The following is a 21,031-nucleotide window of genomic DNA, read 5'->3' on the forward strand; positions in this document are numbered from 1 at the left end:
TCCTATTATTTTCATGCTTCACATTCAGGTGGTGATGGCAGTTGCTCAGCTGTACTGGCACATATCACCAAAGTCAGAAGCTGGCATTATTTCTAAATCCCTAGTGCGCTTACTTCGTAGCAATAGGTAGGTCATGGTTTTATATATATTTTTCTTTTTTATTTCAGAAATATTTGAACAAATATAATATGTCTTGTATGTAATACCTACCTCTGACTATATATATATTATATATATTGGTCAGTTATGGGGCTTGAACTCTGGGTTTTGGGCACTGTCCCTGTGCTCTTCAGCTCAAGGTGAGTACTCTGCTGCTTGAGCCACAGCGCCATTTCCGGTTTTCTAGTGGTTTATTGAAGATAAGAGTCCACGGACTTTCCTGCCTGGGCTGGCTTTGAACCGCGATCCTTGGATCTCAGCTAGGATCTCCTTAGATCTCAGCTAGGATTACAGGTGTGAGCCACTGGTGCCCTACCCTCTGACTATATTTTATCAGTACTTAATATGATGATCATAAGATCCTTTATAAAATTGATCTCAATCTTAATGACAGATATTCAAAGACTTTAATCTCAAATGCAAGGAGATTAAATTATTTTATAGAATGGTGTTTAAGTCATCACCATGTGCCTAGATTTTTATAGTTTAGAAACTACGTTATATAGTTCATAGTTGAATTATTATTTCTTTTTTTTTTTTTTTTTTTTTTTGTTTTTTTTGTTTTTTGAGTCCGGTCGTGGGGCCTGAACTCTGGGCCTGGGCATTGTCCCTCAGCTCTTCAGCTCAAGGCTAGCACTCTACCACTTGAGCCACAGCCCCACTTCCAGCTTTTTTCTTTTTGCTTATGTGGTGCTGAGGAATCGAACCCAGGGCCTCATGCATGCAAGACGAATACTCTACCACTGAGCCACCTTCCCAGCCCAAATTATTATTTCTTATGAAGTTGGAATATTTAATTTTTATAGTGGGGACTATTTTTAAAACAGAGCTGTATTTTATTACTCATTTAAAATAACTAAAGAATGTAAAATTCTTTAGTTCCTGTAGTTGATAGGTAGATGAATGAATGGATGGATGGATGGATGGATGGATGGATGGATGGATGGATGGATGGATGGATGATGAATAGATTGGCAGATACAGCTTGTCTTCTCTTTTTAAATTTTAGCACCTTAGAATCTAGACTGTCAGGCCAACAATTTAAAACATTTATTTAAAGTTCCCATATTATATAATTTTTGTCTTTTGGTGTACTGTTTGTATTCAGGGCCTCAGGCCTGCTAGGCAGGCACTATACCACTTTGAGCCATAGTTCCAGCCCTAATTTCAAACCTAAGAGAAGATTTTTTTTTTTGGTTCTTCCTGTGTTTAAGAATAGCATAACTACTTAATACAACTACTTGATAATAATAAGGAAGAAAAAGGAATACCTTTGAGCCAGGTGCTGATGGCTCATGCTTGTAATCATAGATACTCATGAGGCTAAGATCTAAAGATTACAGTTCAAAGACAAGGCTGTAAAGTCTGTGAGACTCTTAACTCCAATTAATGAGCAAAAGGCCAGAAGTGGAGCTGTGGTTAAAGCTGTGGTTAGCTTTGAGTGAAAAATGCTCTGAGACAGAGTCCAGGCTCTATGTTCAAGTTCTAGTATTAGATGTGTGCATGCGCATGCTCTTTCTCTCTCACTCTCTCTCTCTCTCTTACACACACACACACACACACACACACACACACACACACACACACACACACACACACACAGAATACCTTTGTTTCAACTATTTTTTTTTTTTTTTCTTTGTTTCAACTATTTAGCTGGCCCTGAGTATTTTACAATATTTAGTTCGTTTGAATTAATTTTTTGAGTGTATATCTTTACAAACCTGACTATCAGAAAGGTATGTTTTTGTCTTTAACTAGAACTTCATCCTCAACTTTACCTTTTGACTGGATTTGCCATCCTTTCTAAACAAGTTAGTTCAGTACACTTAGAACACTTCTTATGTGTTCCCATTCTCCCGCTTTATACCTAGCCATTCCTTTTTGTAAACCAGTTTAATAATTTTTTAAATAGCTAGTTCAAAGAATATTGTAAAGATGTAAATGTGTTTTTTACATGAGGTCTTATATCAGATTTAGTTCATTTCTAGATATTTAAATTTAAAAATAACATGACTGATTGTCAACCTAGCTTTGGCTTTGTGTTTTAGGAATATAGTACTATAAAATTGATTTTAACTCTTCCTAATGACAAAAAACAGTTGTGGGGCTTGAGCTCAGAACCTTGGGGCTGTCCGTAAGCTTTTGTCCTCAAGACTAGTGCTCTACCACTTTTTGAGCCACAACACCACTTCCAGTTTTCAGGTGGTCATTTTGAGGTAAGAGTCTCATAGATTGGACTAGCTTCAAAGCACTATCCTCTGATCTCAGCCTCCTGAGTGGTTAGGATTACAGGCATGATCTACCAGTACCTGGCTAGAAAATCTACTTTTAAAAGAAGGCATAAATAACTAAGAGTCACTAAAATCTTTGAATACTATATAAGAGTTTTCTTCACTATGAAATTTATTGCTGCTTTCTTTTTCGTATTTGTGCTGCTTATTCAAAGATGCTTCATTGGAAAATATACCTAGTGAAAATTATCTTTTAATTCTAGGGAAGTGCAATATATTGTCCTACAAAATATAGCAACTATGTCAATTCAAAGAAAGGTATGTACATTATGAATATATAATTAAAGAAGTAAATGAACACGTTAGTATTATAAATGTATTTATGTATTTATTTTTATTATCCTAGGGTATGTTTGAGCCTTATCTGAAGAGTTTCTATGTTAGGTCAACTGATCCAACTATGATCAAAACACTAAAGGTATGTTATGCTTTCACTTTTCTGATACTTTTTAGTACTTGTAGAGATTGCTATAGCTTGTGCCATCTACACAGTTGGGCCTTACTTTCAGAAAATATGCATTTAAGAATATGCTTTCTTTTCTCTTTTTAGGATATGCTTTCTATGTGTTTATTACTATGTTACATTCAGTTGATACAAAATTAAGACATCTCCGTACATCGTGAATAACTTACAGCTGTACTGAAGAAAAAAATTGTATAAATAGATGAATCTTAATCCTGTATGCTTAAATGATAATAGAGATTTTAGTGCAGTGATAAATAGAAAGGGTTAGCTGTCTGGGGAATTTGGGAAAATGGTATTTCAGTTGATCTTATAATATCTTTTTGTGATTTTTTTTTTTGTTTGCTTGCTTGTGACTAGTAGGTGGATTGGCAGTTATGAAGGGTTAGAATGAGATAAAAGCAGGAGTTTTTGTTTTTTGTTTGCTTGTTTTTTCCCCAATGCAGGTAGAACAAAGTCATGTAATCCACAAGGGCCTTGTATGTATTATTTTCCTGCCTTCTGAATTCTCAGATTACTGGCTGGTGCTACCACCTTGAAAGTAGTTTTGTTAGCACAATATATTATGAAAGAGTATTATTAGAAAATAAGTGTTATAGAGTACAGTTAGGATTGTAAAGCTAACGTGATTAAAACAGCGTGATATTTAGACAGAAAAACAAGTAAAATAGAATGAAAGCCTAGAAACTCACTTATGAATATGAACATACACTATACAGTGTACTATATGAGACATAAATTGATGAGAAAAAATAGTATTTACTAAATACTGAAAATGTTATTCACATGGAAACTGGGTTTAAAAGAAAATCTAAGACACAGATTGGAGGATATTTTTACTGAAAAAGATCTGGTTTGTAATCATGAAAAGTTTCAAGTTCATGGAAATTAAAACATGGACTGAAGGGGCTGGGAAGGTGGCTCAGTGGTAGAGCGCTTGCCTCGCATGCATGAGGCCCTGGGTTCAATTCCCCAGCACCACATAAGCAGAAAAAGCTGGAAGTGGCGCTGTGGCTCAAGTGGTAGAGCGCTAGCCTTGAGCTGAAGAGCTGAGGGACAGCGTCCAGGCCCAGAGTTCAGGCCCCACGACCGGACTCAAAAAAAAAAAAAAAGCCATGGACTGAAGAACTGTTTCATAGGAAGGAAATGCTTAAATACTATGTATGATATTAAGTTAGATCCTTTTATTAGGCATTGTTGAGACAGGTACAGAAACCTAAATGTATAGTAACAATTGCATAGAAGTAATGTATTAGTATTAATTTCCTGATTTTCTTGGTTGTATTGTAGTCTGTAAAGACCTGTCCTTATAAGAAACACATGTAGAAGTATTTGGGGAATAATATATCACGAGATGGGCAATTCTAGTTCCCAAATTGGTTAGAGAAAAAGGAATTTGTTATACTATATATGTAATTTTTGTTATGTTTTAGATGTTTTACAGATATTGATCAAAAGGTTAAAAATAGTTTTATCAAAATGAAAATTCAAACCATAATCTCAGAGAAAATATTCCCAGCACATACATCTGAATAAATGACATATGTAAAACATATAGTAAAACAATAGTATGTAAAATAGTATGTAAAACATTCTGCAATCTGTGCCTGTTGTAATGTTTAGATCATTTACTTTTAATGTACTTCTTTATATGAATACACTTATGTCTACATAATTGTTTTTCTGTTAATGCTATTCTGTTCTATTTCCCCCCTTTTTGTGCCCACCTTTCGGTTAGTCAAACATTTTTATGTGTAAAAACAAATACTTTTAGCATGTTAGTTGGAGATTTATATCTGTAAATCCAGAGAGAGGATTAAAATGTCTGTTTGGGAAGGCAGGATATAGAAGAACAAATTTAGAGAGTTAATTGTTGTCTGAAAAACAATTGCCTCATATTACGTAGGAGGCAAATTGTTTTCCAACTTTATTAATAAAAATTAAAAGTCAAACTAATTTAAATGGTTTAGGTTAATTAGATATAAATTATAAAGATGGAACAATTAGTACGATGTGAGATTCTCTTTTCTTAATTATTTTCTAAGAACTGTGTAATTATCTAACCTCGATTTGTAGACAGAAGGAGACAGACTAAGTTCACCTGAAGGATTTATACTTCTTCACCACATTTGTGACAGAATGATTTAAAAAAATTACAAATTAACTTTTAACTAAATGCCCATCCTTTATTAAATTCATCTTTTTATTTTTGTTTTAAAATGTTTGTTTTCTCTTTTTTCAACTATAGCTTGAAATTTTGACAAACTTGGCAAATGAAGCCAACATATCTACTCTTCTTCGAGAATTCCAGGTTTGTATATGTTGGTAATTATAAGTTATAATATATATCAACTTTAAGTCAAATATACATCTTCCTCAATCTAGAAATAATAATTATGTAAATAAGTGATTTGGAATGAGTGGCAAGTAAAATTTTATAAAATTGCAATAATAAATAACTACAAATATAATTGAAGAGAGATGGTATTTTATTTCCTTTTATGTTTTATAGAATTTGGAAGTCTATTTTATATCTAATTGAAAATTTTGTTCTTAAGGACTTTTCATGTTGTCAGTCATCTTTTCTCTTGTCTTGAATATATGAAAATCCTTAGTATTTAATTAGTGAATTATTGTTTTTAACACTGTTCCTTTAACAAATGTAGATATTAAAAAGAGAGAAAAGAAAAAAGAAAGGAAATTATTTTGGGCTCATTGTTTCACCATGTTTTTTTTCTTTTTGGTGAATATTGAAATTTGAACTCAGGTTCTCTTGCTTGCTTAACTTCCTTGCTTGACTGCACTCTACCATACCTACAGCCTGGCCTTTTGCTTGTTATTTTGGCAATGAAGTTCCATAGACTTTTCTGCCTTGGCTGACTTCAACTGAGATCCTTCAAATTTTAGCCTTCTGAGTAGTTAGGATTATTTGTCTAGCTTCTTTAGTTGATTTTATTGTGTTTTCACACTATATGTGTTGATGAATGAGTTACTTTCTTGCTGAATTTCTCCAGAAAATATTACTCAAAAATCATTTCATAGATATTGTGCTCTTTATTATAAGAAGAGTCAACTCCGAAGCCTTAGTGGTAAAGCACAGCAATAGAAAGCATTTTAGCTGCATGAATTTCAAATTGCTTCAGTCATTTTCTTTTTAAATTTATTTTAATTTTTCAGTTTCTCTGAATGGTTGTGTAAAGAGCTTTTTTAGTTCCACATGTTATCAGCAGTTTTCTTTCTTTCTTTTTTTTTTTTTAAATTTTTTTTTATTTTTTTATTTCCGGTCGTGTGGCCTGAACTCTGGGCCTGGGTGCTGTCCCTGAGCTCTTCAGCTCAAGGCTAGCGCTCTACCACTTGAGCCATAGCGCCACTTCTGGCTTTTTTCTTTTTTCTTATGTGGTGCTAGGGAATCGAACCCAGGGCCTCAGGCATGCAAGGCAAGCACTCTACCACTGAGCAACCTTCCCAGCCCTATCAGCAGCTTTCTTAAAAAAAAAATATATATATATATGTACACACACACACACACACACACACACACACACACACACACACACACACACACACACACACACACACACACACACACACACACACACACACACACACACACACACACACACACACACACACACACACACACACTAATCCTGGAGGGTTTGTTTTTATTTTTTGGAGGGGGTGGTGGGGAGGGTGTTGCTGGTACTAGGACCTGAACTTAACGTGCTTGCTTGGCTTTTTTACTCACAGCTGGTGCTCTATCATTTAAGCCATGTCTCCAGTTCTGGCTTTTCAGTGGAGAAAAGAGTCTCTAGGATTTGTCTGCCTGTGATAGCTTAGAACCTCAATTCTTGATTTCATTCTCCAAACTCAGAGTTTCGTTTTTTTGGTGTTTTTTTTTTTTAACCAGCCCTCAACTTTTATAAATTTTCCATAGATTTGTTGAATTAATTTTTTTAGCTCTATGGACACTGTAGTTATCTTTAGCTCAGTGATCTTATATTTTTCAGCAGTAGTAGAATATTATATCATGTTCATTGTTGTTTGGTTATTTACTAGATTACTTAGCTTTCAAGCTATGTATATTTCTAGGAAACTTCCTGATAAAAAATTAGGATTCCTTAGAAGACCCATTCATATTTATATATTAGAATATATCATATCTCAGGTTCTTAGCCAATACTGATATATTTATACGTCATTATTTATTAATAGCATATTGGTACTTTTCTTCCTTTCCTCCACTTTTTAAATTTACTATCTGTACAAAAGTGACCCTTTTATTCATAGACTGGCAGTTGCTTCTGGTTAAATGAACTGAAACCTCCAAAGAGAGAGTCTTGTTTCTGTCTACCTTGCCCTTATCTTAAATACTGTCTTTGGGTGACTGCTCCTACTATCTGTTTTGGAGTTTCAAGCCACTATGGCCACAGGTGAATTGAACTGGCTTGAAAACATGTCTCTTCTGTAGAAAAGGCACTTTCTTTACATAAAAAGAGAAAAACTGTATTAACTCACCAGTTGATCCTCTTGTATTCATGAGAAGTCCTCCTGTGTTATGTATTTTGGAATTTTTATGTAGTGACATGGCTATTTAAAATAGGCTTTTGGAGTCACTGGATAGTACTAATATGTAAGCTAATAAAAATATTCTTTTAGACCTATGTGAAAAGCCAGGATAAGCAATTTGCAGCAGCCACTATTCAGACTATCGGCAGATGTGCAACCAACATCTCAGAAGTCTCAGACACCTGCCTCAATGGCCTGGTCTGTCTACTGTCCAACAAAGATGGTAAGTTCATAGTTTCATTTCACTGTCAAATTCTAGTTTGACTATTCTTATTTTAATTTTTATGCTGTAATCCTTTCTATTACAATTTAGTTTTTTCTATATATCAGGAGTCAGAATATTTGAAATATATGTCACCCATGTATTTATTTTTATTTTGAACAATAACATCCCTTTTCACTTTAAAAACATGTTCTTATTTTCTGCATGTGATCTTTCCTTTATTCTTGAAATTCACATAAGTGTATATTTAAAAAATTAGGTAATTAACTGAGAAACAGTATTTATCTTGAGTTAACTAAGAACATTTTTCTATTTTCACTATTAAATCATCTCCATTTACCCTTTCAACAAAAATTCTATTCTCTTGCTTTTTAGTGACATGTAAGTCATACATAACATTGGTTCACCTGCAGAGGGTGCTAAAAGCAGGCAAATGACTGTATAACATGGGAAACCAGCTAAATAAAAATATGTTAGTGTACATTTTTTTCTTTCAGAAATTCTCATAATACTTTTATATTCAAGATTGAGTATATTGAGTATATTGGAACAGGTTCATGGTTAAGCAGAGCAATTATATAAGTGTTCTGAGAAACTAGATATATATAACAAAATATGTAGTCTAGATTTCATATTATCTATTCAGTGATAAAATGTCAGGTGTTTCTGTGGCTATGGCTTAGACCGCAGAAATAACTAGGATCATTTGGAGGAAAAAGCAAAAACAAGTCATCTTTTTACCTTTATAAATCTTTTATTGTCATTTTAAATTGCTTAAGATTCTTTATAGGAAAAACATATGCGTCTGCATAAAATAATTAAAACTTTATCTTAAATAGTTCTGTCTAGATAATCTTAAATGTCATGTCCAGATACAAACAAGCCATGAAGTAAAACACTGAAAATTAATTATTTTTATAATATAATTGAAAAATAACTTTTTTACTGAAATAGATCTTTATTCCCTACACTATGTGTAAATAATGTTTTTTCCACACATAAATATTTGTAGAAAACCCTTAATATGATGGTAATGCTTTGATGAAAAAGTTGGAATGAAATTTATTCTCAAATAACATTTATTTTTTGTGAACATAGACAGCATTGTACCTGTAAACTCAAGATTTTATTATGGAAAGAATATATAGTATTAACATTCCACATAAATGCCAGTCAGAATTATCAAGGAGATAATTTTATTTATTTCTGACTGGGGGGTGAGGGAGGGAGTTTAATCCAGGGCTTATGTCTTATGTTTGTTGGGCAAATGGTTTATCATATCCCTTGGTTTTTGAGACAAAATCTTGCTGTGACATCCAGAATGCCTTGAACTTCCGATCCTCTGCCTCCACTTCCTAAGTGCTGGGATTATAGGCATGTATCATCACATTCAGCAAGGAGATATATTTAAATTTTAAATATTTATTTATTTATTTATTTATTGTTGGTCGTGGGGCTTGAACTCTGGGCCTGAGTGCTGTCTCTCCGCTCTTCAGCTCAAGGCGAGCGCTCTACCACTTGAGCTACAGTGCCACTTCCGTTGTTCTGGTTGTTTATTGGAGATAAATTTCACAGACTTTCCTGCCCGGGCTGGCTTTGAACCTTGATCCTCATATCTCAGCCTCCTGAGTAGCTAGGATTACAGGTGTGAGTCACCGGCGCCCGGCTTAAAAACAAATTTCATTTTAAAATCTGTACAAGGTAACTAGAGAAAATAGGTGTCATCCACACATTCATTTTTATTTTGAACAATAACATCCCTTTTGTCTCTCTTGGTCACACTTTAACTTTAAAAACATGTTTTTTTATTTCCTGCATGTTTATATTTCTTGCATGTGACTGTTTCTTGGTCAAATAAAATATACTCCTTGGGAAGATAATTCCAGAACATTTAAAATTTAGTTGCATGCAAATAGCACCAGATATGAGACTACTGGTCCTACTTTTAAATTTTCTCTATTTAATTTCCTGTTTTTTTTTTTTTTCTGATGTTAGAAAAACAAATTCATTTATGCCCTTAATTTCTTGCTTTCTTTCTTTCTTTTCTTTCTTTTTTTTTTTCTTTTCTTTTTTTGGTGCTGATAATGAAGCTTGACTTCAGAACCTGGAGCTCTCCTTTAGCTTTTCTACTTACAGCTTGCAGCCACACTTCTACTTCCAGCTCAGGCTGGCTTCAAACCATGATTCTCAGACTTCTCTGTCCTGAGCTGGGGTGCTCAGATACGCCACTTAAAGCAGTAATTTTGCTTCTGCTCTTTAACACATTAATTGTTTTCATTATTTTTGTTAACTTTGACCTAAAAGAACTTTCCTAAGCTGCCCTAAACAGAATATTGCCATGTTTTTGTTGGTGGTGTTGGTGATACTGGGGTTTGATGTGAAAGCATTGTGATTATTAGTGAAGTGTTCTACTACTTGAGCTATTTTTGCTTTAGTTAATTTTCAGGTAGAGTTTTGGCACTTTTGTCCAGGACTGGCTTCAAACCATGATCTTTCTACCTGTGCCTCTTGTATAGCTGAGTTTCCCCAGGCCTGGCTTGTTAGTTGAGATATAATCCTGATACCTTTTTGCTTCTAGCTAGAATTACAGGTGTGAACTTCTGAGCCTACTGAACTTTTAATAACTTCAATCACTCTTTAATATTAATTTGATAAACAAATTTCCTTAGGGTCTTTAGTAGAAGAAATTCACATTTTACTTGTCAGTATAATTTAATTGCTTAAAGTAATTTATTTTAGGTAACTATGAACATAATTAGTTTGAGTAACCTTATTGCCATCTACTACAAACCAAAAGGATTGGTATGGAAGACCCATTTTAATTTTTGTTTTTATAATTCAATAAAGTATTTAGTGTGGACTGGAATAGATTAATAAGATAACTAGTTTTTGCCTTCCTGTAGTTCATAGCCTAAAGGAAGCTTCTGATAATATAAATTTGCAATAGTCTTCCCATATACTGTATTTACTCTGTGGCAGCCATTGGTTTACATGTAGAATCAGACTGCCTGAGTTTAAATGTCACTTCTCTCTTGAGTAATTACTCAGTCTGCATGTGTTCCACATTTGTCATTTGCAAATTGAGGCTAATAGTAGGCTCTTCTTTTGGAGTTAGGACCGTTAAGTTTTTTGTTTAGGTCAAGGAGGAAACTAGGAAATGTCCAGACGTAGAATCATTTTGTGCGTCTAGTGGAATAATCCCACTGTGCTCAGCTCTTTAAAAACTTGTATGTAGGGCTGGGAAGGTGGCTCAGTGGTAGAGTGCTTGCCTTGCATGCATGAGGCCCTCAGTTCAATTCCTCAGCACCACATAAGCATAAAAAGCCGGAAGTGGCCCTGTGGCTCAAGTGGTAGAGCTCTAGCTTGAGCTGAAAAGCTGAGGGACAGCACCCAGGCCCAGAGTTCAGGACACACAACCAACAATAAAAAACAAAAAACAAACAAACAAAAAAAAACCCTTTAGGTAGCATAAAAAGTGAATTTACCTGAAGGGAATCTATGGTGGGAAGAATAATGCTCCCTGTGAACTACTCAAATCCTAAAACTATTACATAGCAAAAGGGACTTTGTAAGTGTGATTAAATTCAAGTGCTGGATAGGGAGATTCTTTTGTTAGGACAGAATAATTGAATCTTATAAGGAAGAGAGGAGAAGATATCAGAAGCACGATAAGAATGGTTAATTGCTGGTTTTGAACCAAAGAAGGTGGGCAGCCTTTGTCAGTTGGAAAAGGCAGAAAGGACAGTCATGTTACAGTTTTTACCTTCATGTTTGTAAAACATGAAGAATGTTTGTTAATTTAAATTTGGCCCATATTGGGATAAGCCTAATTATATTGCAGATATATATATATAGATATCTATATCTATATATAGATATCTATCTATCTATCTATATATATATGTTTTGTTGTTGTTGTTGTTGGTCATGGGGCCTGTACTTTGGGCCTGGGCGCTGTCCCTCAGCTCTTCAGCTCAAGGCTAGCACTCTATCACTTGAACCACAGCGCCACTTCTGGCTTTTTTTTCCTGCTTATGTGGTGCTGAGGAATCGAACCCAGGGCCTCATGCATGCAAGGCAAGCACTCTACCACTGAGCCACCTTCCCAGCCCCTATTGCAGATATTTTAAAATGAATAATCTTTGTCTCTTTCAGAAATAGTTGTTGCTGAAAGTGTGGTTGTTATAAAGAAATTACTGCAAATGCAACCTGCACAACATGGTGAGATAATTAAACATATGGCTAAACTCTTGGACAGTATCACTGTGAGTATCCATGAGGAGATATTGTTGTGTCCCACCAAATTTTGCTTAGTAAATTATAGTTTTCTTAAAGTAAATGTTTATCCTAAAGTCTATCTGGATTCAAATATTGGTCCTAATATTTCCTACTGTTAAAGAGGGAATTACAGATCTAAAAGAGAAAAGGAGAGAATGAAGTTTGTAGTGTTGAGTTAGAATTAGCACTTTGTGTTTCATGGTTTTTATATATGAATAGATGTTATGTGAATGCATATATGTGCACATCTATATTTGAATAAATGAATATAGCAACAGGTTATCACTTTGCTGTTCTTTGGAAGGTCCTAGAAACAATATCCTTATTACTAATGAATATACTTGGTGTTCAGAAAATAATTTCATGTCATAAAATTGGGTTTCAGTATATTTAAGTTTGTAAAATCATCACCATGATGTAATTGTAAAACATCCCCATCCTTTAAAAAAAAAATCCAATACTTAATCCCCCTCCCCCATTCTCTTTTTACTCTATCCCTTGGAAACTACAAAACTACTTTCTATTTTTTTTCAAATTTTCCAGTTATGGGTATTTTATATGTCTAGAGGTATATGATATGTGGCTTTTTAGGTGTTTTTTCAGGGGAGGGGTGCTTTTAGTTTTGGCTTCTTTTAGTTAACATGCTTTTAAAGTTCATGCGCACTACTTGTTTCTTTTTTTTTTTTTTGGTAGATGTTGGTTTTTAAATACCATATTCTACTTAAATGGATTGGAATGTCTTAGGGTAATGGTTGATTTCAAAGATAGAGTATAGAAGAATAGGGTGAACCTGGAACATTGTGTAGGACATATAAAGCAAGAAAGTGCTCACAGAATGGTAGACCCTGCATCAAAAGACACAAATCTAGGTTAAAAGAACATGAGGCTCTAAAATAAATTATATTAAAATGATTATAACCTATAGCATAGTATATAGACTGAGTCCCCACTGTAATGTTTGATGGATGGACCAATGGATGGATAGATAGCAGAGGAAGGGAATCTCTCCCTTACAATTTGAAAACATCTATGAAGGGTAGAGGAATGATGGAGTTAAAATACCAACATCTGCCAGTCATCAAAATGATAATGGATTCAAGCAAGAATTATTGGCTGATGCTAAATATAAATTGGCAAGAATTTAAGTGGTTAAAGGATATTGCACAGTCACAGAATATATCTTTATATTTCTTAGTTTCAGAGACTAAAATAGTGACTTCCAATGAAGAAATCTGTTAGATATTACTTTAAGCAAATGAACCTGGTTAATGCTTACTAGTTTTAGAATCATGTAGATGATATGATATACTAAAAAGTGAATGACTTGAATAAAATCATTGAGAATTATGAGACAAATCTGTATTAAGGGTGTAGGGTATTCCACAATGTAACTCATTGTACTCTTAAAAAACAAATGTCATGTTGTAAATTGCAGGACATGACAATACAACCTATAATTCGAATTTTTTTAAATAAAGGATCATAGGGATAGTTGTCAGAATTTCAAAATTTACTATTTTCAAGATTTTTCTACTGTAGCTTGCTCATTCTTCCTTCCTTCCTTCCTTCCTTCCTTCCTTCCTTCCTTCCTTCCTCCCTTCCTTCCTTCCTTCCTTCCTTCTTTCCTTCCTTCCTTCCTTCCTTCCTTCCTCCCTCCCTCCCTCCCTCCTTCCCTCCCTCTCTCTCCCTTTCTCTTTCTCTCTCTTTCTCTTTTTCTCTTTCTTTCTCTTTCTCTCTCTCTTTTCTTTCTTTCTGCCTGTCTGCCTGCCTGCCTGCCTGCCTGCCTGCTTGTCTGTCTGTCTGCCTGCCTGTCTTTTTGTCTGTCTGTCTGTCTGTCTGCCTGTCTTTCTGTCTTCCTTTCTTCCTTTCTGCACTGATTGACACATTTAGGGCATAAGGGAATGCCGGCAACTTTTATCAGTTGAGAAAGCAAAATGTAGCTACCCCAATATGTAGCTAGTATAAGTGCAGGAGAATGGCCTCATAAAAATCTGAGTGTTATGTCACATTGGTGCTTGTAGTGTTGTGGAACATTTGCTGGAACAAGTGCTGCCTACATGTTTGGTATAGCCTGTTTCATGCTTTTCTTTAAAACTGAAGTTTTTTTGAAGGTACATAGAAGTTTTTTATTTATCTTATTTATTCACTTATTCAGTTTGATTTTTGACTTACCTACATTCAGCTGTTTACCTTAAAGTTGCTATTTCCTTCTTACTAAATCCAATGGATAATTTTCTGATCGGATCTTCCTTGTTTCATCCCTGTCTTATCAGGCATCAAATTTCAGCAGAATATTGAGACACGATTTAACTACACCCTACATAAGTGATATAGCTCCTAGTAAGACTCACTTCTCTAAAGCTAATGACTGAACACAAAGAATTCTAAATAGAGATACATGTGCAAAGTAGTATATGTATTTATTTATACACATAATTAAATCTCAACAATAAGCAGTTTTATGAAAGTGCTAAATTAGAACTCTTGAAAAGTACTGTAATGAAGATTTAATAATCTAAATATATAAGAACACAGAACACAGAAGAGGAAGTGATGGAGAATAAAAGGATATTGAAGTTCTCATATGAGAGGAAGAGAGAAGAGGGGATAAAATTAGAATAGTCAATAGATGAAAATAGATTAGCTCCTATGAAAACTAGGTTTTGATAGAGGAGGTAATGACTTTTCTTTTTTTAAATTCATTTTTTTTTAAACCAGTAATGGCAGAGAAGTATGTGATAATAAGAAAATAGAAATGTGGAGTGCTATACCACTAAAATTTTTGCATAAAATTAGTTAAAATTTATGTTAGTAAACTTGTTCTGGTTCTGTTAGCAAAGAAGCCAATTATAATTGTTAAGGGTTTAGATTTAGCTGCTTGTAAGTAAAATTTGTGGCAGTGTTTGAGGGCTAAGCCAGACAAATCTTGGAATTTCTTAAAAGAAAAAATTGCGCTATTTGAAAATATCCTTACCTTAAGTTAAAGTGTAGCTACTTAAGTGCTTAACCCAATCCACTACTTTTTTATATTGCTTATATATGTAGCGAAGGGTGTGTGTGTGTAAATAACAATATGATGGAAATCAGAGGCTGTTAGAGTAAGAATGGAAAAATAAATAATAAACATACAAACACAACAAAGATGAGAAAAAGGAAAGAAATATATCCTGCTCTGAATATGAATGGACTATTTTCTCATTAAAGGATCTATTTTCAAATTGGAATGAAAACAAAAAGTAGCTATAGGTCATTTATAATCCAAACACCTTAATCAAGAGAAAGTTGAAAATAAAAAGGAAAAGAAAGAAATATTGCATAAATTTTAGAAAGAAAGTAGCAGAATTAAATGCATTTAAGTAGATAAAAAGTAATATTGTAAGTGAAATATCTCCAATTTACAAAGAAACTAAGAAGTCCAAATCTATTTGCACAAAAAATAAGGCAATTGAATAAATATGTAGAGGAAAGGGACCTATTCAGAATGTAAGGTGATATTGATTAAATATAGTTATTGCAGAAGACTTTGATATGCTGTTCTAATATTAGGTATTCATAGTAGATAAATAAAGACAAGCACACAGAGAAAGCAATGGAAAAACCTTGATTTAGTAAATGCGGCTAAAACTTGCTTTAATAGATAAGAGCCACTTTTAAGAGCATATTCATTAAATGCTTTCAGAAAATGAAATAGAAAATATTTTATTCTAAATTATGGCTACATGGCTAAAGTTATAAATACTTTTATTTTTAAAGTAAGGAGATCAAAATACAGATTTGTCCTTAACAAATCTGAAGGAATGATGACTCAACATAGAAACATTAAAAAAAGGAAAGAAACTTGATTTTGTAAGATAGAATTAATAAATACATGTTATTTGGAAAGACAATAAAATATAATAACCTTCCTGATAATAAGGCAGAGGGGAAGCAAAAGTAAACAAATCTGGAATCTAATAATAGGAAAGATTAAAAAGTAAATATAAGGAAGCTGCTACATGTGATTCTATTGTTCACATCTAAACTTTAATAAAATAAAAGGTTGATGATGAGTTGTTACTAATCATTATTCATACTTAGGAAGCTGAGGTGCCTGAAGCAGGAAGCAAGACAATTTGTTGTGCAGAATTGTTAAGACTGATCAAGAATTAAATGCACAAATTATTACCCCCTAAAATGGTGAGGATGTAGCAGATAAAAGCCTGACTGTCAGGAATAGTAGTAATTAAACCCCCAGAATTTTGCTGTCCCAGTCACGAGAGCTGGTCATAAAAACCAATATTTTCATTTTAGAAAACAGAGCTTTATCAATCTAACCAAACACATGATTACTATTTTAAGAATGAGCAAATGACTTCTAAATTTGTGAGATATATAATGGGAACCTCTTTCCGGTTTCACCTTTAAACCCAGAAGTAATGTCTTAAACTGCAGCAGTTTTAGGAGAATACAATATGACCATTGTTGAAGGAAAAGGCCATTATTTAACATGTTTTCTTTTAGTTCAGTTCCTAGGATATTTTGTCAGGGTGAAAGCATATACCTCCTTGGAAGAGGGAGAACTAAGTGATAGACTTCTTCCCACCATGGCCACCACACCCATGTATAGAAAGAGATCAGGATGAGTGAGAAAATCTCACTCATCAGGTATGGGTGTGAAAAACAGGCAAGAGGGTGCTCTACAGTGCCCTGAAAAATCTGGCCCCTGGGGAGACAACAGGAGACTGGGAGATACTGAGTAGTGTAGCAGAATGGGACTCCAAAACCATCCTGGTGTTTAGTAAATGAGCCTATTGAGGTAATATTATTTATATCCATGACATAAATGATCAATGTGGGGTCAGAGCCAGTCTTCTTGACCTGCTGGTTGGCTTTCCAGTTTAGTCACTTGGTCTCTGGCCAGTGGTCTGATAGATATTCCAGATTGAATTTCTGTTGTCGTATAGTCCTAGCTCTACCATTGATAAGCGGAGGTGAGATCAGTGTCGTAACCTCTTGGTTATTCTAGTATCCTTCTATGCCACACAGTGTTGATGGAGGCTTTTGTAATGATGGAGAAATTTTACATGATTCTTAAAAACAGTGCCTGGCAAATTAGACAGGGTCAATTGATATTACCTATGTAATATTTTAGAACAGAATACATAGATTTTTATCATATTCAAGACTTTGATTCCATTACTTTGATTCCATTCTTTGATTCCATTAGTAGGAACCATGGAAAATATGGTAATTCCTCCAAGTTAGATAGATTTTATCTGCAGTAGTTAACTTATATGTTATGATTATAACTGTGATATCTTTTGGTGTGTCCTTCATTAATAGTAAATAATGCTTTTATAATAAAGTTTTTTAAGAATAAAATTCATACAACCCAAGGATTGCTTGACAGATTTCACATAATGTTTAATGGGACAGGAGATTCCATATTATGAAAGAAAATTGGGAGATGTTATTGTGTAAGTCTACTCTGTAATATTAAAGTGGCACTTTACTTCTGACCCAGATGTTTCGGTGAACACCTGCCATATCACACATTCCCTCTCCATGCTGTGAAACCCTAATACAATTTAGACTTAATTTTTAATGCATATTGAGTCCAGACACACATGGGATCTTAGATCTGTTTTGCTATTGGTTTGCAATTTATTTACTGATTTTGCCTTTGACAGATTTAAATAAATAAAATTGATGTTTGTGGCGTATTTACTTCAGACCATATAAGGGGCTGTTGTTGAAACACAATAGTTTTTAGATTGAGCTTCTTACAGAATGATCTGTAAAATTGCTCTAGATGCCTTTCTGTAGTGGCTGTGGTGGGCTACGCATCATTATTTGTTTTTGCAGGCAAGTTAATGGGTTAAAATAGCAGTGGAAACTGCCTTGTAGTAGGTTTGAAAGGTGCACTTAACCACTTGCTCCAGGCATTTAGAATAAAGAATCAGGCAAAGTCATTTATAATCTAGTTTGTCTTTGAGAATATTGAAAAGAAGAGGTTCATAATAAAAGTATTATATGTATGACTGTGTGTATGTGTACATGTATGCATGCCCACAGATACATGTGTCTATACATGTATATTATTAGTTTGCTTTTTAGGACAGTGCTTCTATTTATTCTGTAGTTGAAAAAAACCCATGGAAACTAACAGTGGCTAATTTTATCATTTGCAAGGTGTTCACTTTGAATCTTTTAAAGTACCAATTGTATCTTCATAGTATTAGTGGTATACACATGAGAATCCTGTTAAGTTAATTGAGAGAGGGAGAACAGGTATTAGAAAAATCTTAGAATTCTAACTCTAGAAAAAGAAGGAAACATTGGTTCTATCAGTATCCTAATATTTTTAAAAAATGAAATGCTGTTACCAAGAATTTGATGCAGTATTTATATTTCTGGTTGTGGAGAATTTTTCTATTTTTTTTTAAAAAATGAATGTTTACTTGGGAATTTATTAACTATAAAATTCCAAATATTATCATCCCTACACTGTCACTACCTTGATATTTTCATTGTGATCACTGATTTACTGCTTTTAATTTTTCCAAGCAGATGTATTTTAAATGTGTGCATTCTCAATGCTTGGAGTATTCAAATATTGTTATCTTGCTCTTAATATATTCAAATGTGAAAAAAAATTTAAAACCCTTATTTCACTTTGGGATTAGCTATTTTGCAAACGAGAATAGAAAGTGCTACCAGAAGAAAATTACTTAAATGGGATAACAGATTGTTATATGTTGTAGAATTTTAATTTTTATACCAGTAATATGTAATAAAATGTTAAAGAAAAATAAATCTAGCATAACTGAAATATGAAGTTGCTCATATATTCTTATTTAGAAGTACCTTTCATTGTGGCAGGCAACTTGAATTGCTCCATACTGGAAAATTTAATGTACCACTCAATTACTATTCTTTAGCCCAATTTAAAATAATAGATTGGGAGTAAGGTCTTAATGCAGTGTAACCTTTGGAACATTAGAAATAACCTCTTTCCTTCCAGAAATCAGTAATACTGTAAGGGTATTAGTTTTATCATCCTGCTTGAATAGATTTGTAATAACCACTTAGACTTTTTTTTCTATTACATAAGTAAACTAGGTTTTTCTGTCTTTCTAAACTTTTTATGAGTATTTATTTAAAGATGATGCTGTTTTAATTTTGGGAAATACATACTTTGTAAATACTAAAGAGATTTCGATGATTTCATTCTGATTTGGGGAAAAGAGTCAACATAGGTGGTTTATATTTTTATTGTTATAGGATGGGTATTCAAGACAATTTGAAATTGTAAATATTATGATAAAAGTTTAACCATGGAGAGCTGGGCGCCGGTGGCTCATGCCTGTAATCCTAGCTACTCAGGAGGCTGAGATCAGAGGATCACGGTTCAAAGCCAGCCCGGGCAGGAAAGTCCGTGAAACTCTTATATCCAATAAACCACCAGCAAACCAGAAGTGGTGCTGTGGCTCAAGCGGTAGAGCGCTCGCCTTGAGCTGAAGAGCGCAGGGACAGCGCCCAAGCCCAGAGTTCAAGCCCCATGACTGAAAAAAAAAAAAAAAAATTTAACAATGGAAAGGTTTGTATTCTCACTTTTTTCTTTTGTAGTCATAATATGGATACCTTTGCAAGTATACGAAACCATTATAAGTTTGAGAAATTGTAAAAACATTTTATAAACAGTGTTGTCTCCTGATGCTATCACTTAATGATAGCCATCAGCTTTTTCATTTATTATACAACAAATTTTCTATGCTAGGTGAAAATGTTCACAAAAACTAATTTACATACCCTCTCAAATTCCTTTTGGAATAGGGAGGATACAAATAAGCAAATAGTAATAAAAGTAATTTACATACTCTGAAATGTTGGTCTTAATGGTTCTGATGGAAGGTTTCCAATTTGTAGCAAAGCAGTGATTGTTAAGAAAACAAATTATATTGAAATGTACTTTATTTTATAAATATAATGCCAAAGTGCAGTGTTGGACAAATCTATCCTTATTTTTTTTGTTGACTGAATAATACATAGGGATTCATAATTTTTTAAGCAGATCTTGATCTATGAGTTTGATACATTTCTAGTGGACATACTAGAAGATAGTAGTGCTTTTGTAGTCATAGTCTTTAATGACTCAGTTTCTTTTTCTGTATTTTCCATAGGTTTTTAGAATGTGGTTTGTGAACCACTTGTCCTAGGAACCATCAGTGATACTTTTTAATACATGCATTCCTGGGGCTCAACACAGAAAATTAGCCCAGAAAAAAAATTTTTAATGGCTTTGTCGCTTGAGAACAGGAGTCAGCAAACCTTTTCTATAATTTGCTAGGTAATCAGTATTTTTGGCTTAGGGCTCTGTAGTTTTCATTGCAACAACTCACTTTAGCATCATAGCACGAATGCAGAAATGGATAAGACAAAAGGAAGCTGGTAAACCAGATTTGGCCCATTACCTATCTTTTTATTTTTTGATAACTCAAGAAAAATCCATGAATGTGAGAGCACTCCCTGGATGTACATATGACAAATTAATAGATGTAAAATTTTGATAATACTAAGCCATTTTTTGTTAATGTTAGGGTATGACTATCCATTTCTAATTATGTAATCCATTTCTAATAGGTTCCTGTGGCTAGAGCAAGTATTCTTTGGCTGATTGGAGAAAACTGTGAACGAGTTCCTAAAATTGCCCCTGATGTTTTGAGGAAGATGGCTAAAAGTTTCACTAGTGAAGATGATCTGGTAAAGCTGCAGATTTTAAATCTGGGAGCAAAGCTATATTTAACCAACTCCAAACAGGTAAAAGGCTATATCTTTGTCAACTTAGCTAATACATACTTTCCTTTTTACTTTGATCAAATCCCTGAGATATGTTCATGCATTATCCTCTGCAATTAACAGTTACCAGACCTGGTTTCTTTTAGGTGCTACATTAGATGGTATCATAACAGAGAGATAACTTACTGGTCTAGAATGGGGGAAAATACTGCAAAAATGAAATGTATTGAGATTTAATAGAATCCCAGAAGTCTGGAGGGCTAAATC

The 21,031-nt window shown here is 33.8% G+C and overlaps 1 protein-coding gene across 1 annotated transcript in view; it reads left to right on the forward strand.

Moving 5' to 3' along the window:
- Positions 1-21,031, forward strand: part of Ap3b1 (adaptor related protein complex 3 subunit beta 1) — a 226,083-nt gene that overhangs the window by 85,817 nt on the left and 119,235 nt on the right. The window contains exons 9-15 of the mRNA XM_042690763.1: positions 29-126; positions 2,657-2,711; positions 2,800-2,871; positions 5,165-5,227; positions 7,576-7,708; positions 11,864-11,973; positions 20,609-20,785. Of these exons, the coding sequence (XP_042546697.1) occupies positions 29-126; positions 2,657-2,711; positions 2,800-2,871; positions 5,165-5,227; positions 7,576-7,708; positions 11,864-11,973; positions 20,609-20,785 (708 nt within the window). The remainder of the gene's footprint in view (positions 1-28; positions 127-2,656; positions 2,712-2,799; positions 2,872-5,164; positions 5,228-7,575; positions 7,709-11,863; positions 11,974-20,608; positions 20,786-21,031) is intronic.

This window comes from Dipodomys spectabilis, unplaced genomic scaffold (assembly GCF_019054845.1).
Source record: "Dipodomys spectabilis isolate Male_0828 unplaced genomic scaffold, ASM1905484v1 ptg000140l, whole genome shotgun sequence".
Taxonomy (NCBI): domain Eukaryota; kingdom Metazoa; phylum Chordata; class Mammalia; order Rodentia; family Heteromyidae; genus Dipodomys; species Dipodomys spectabilis.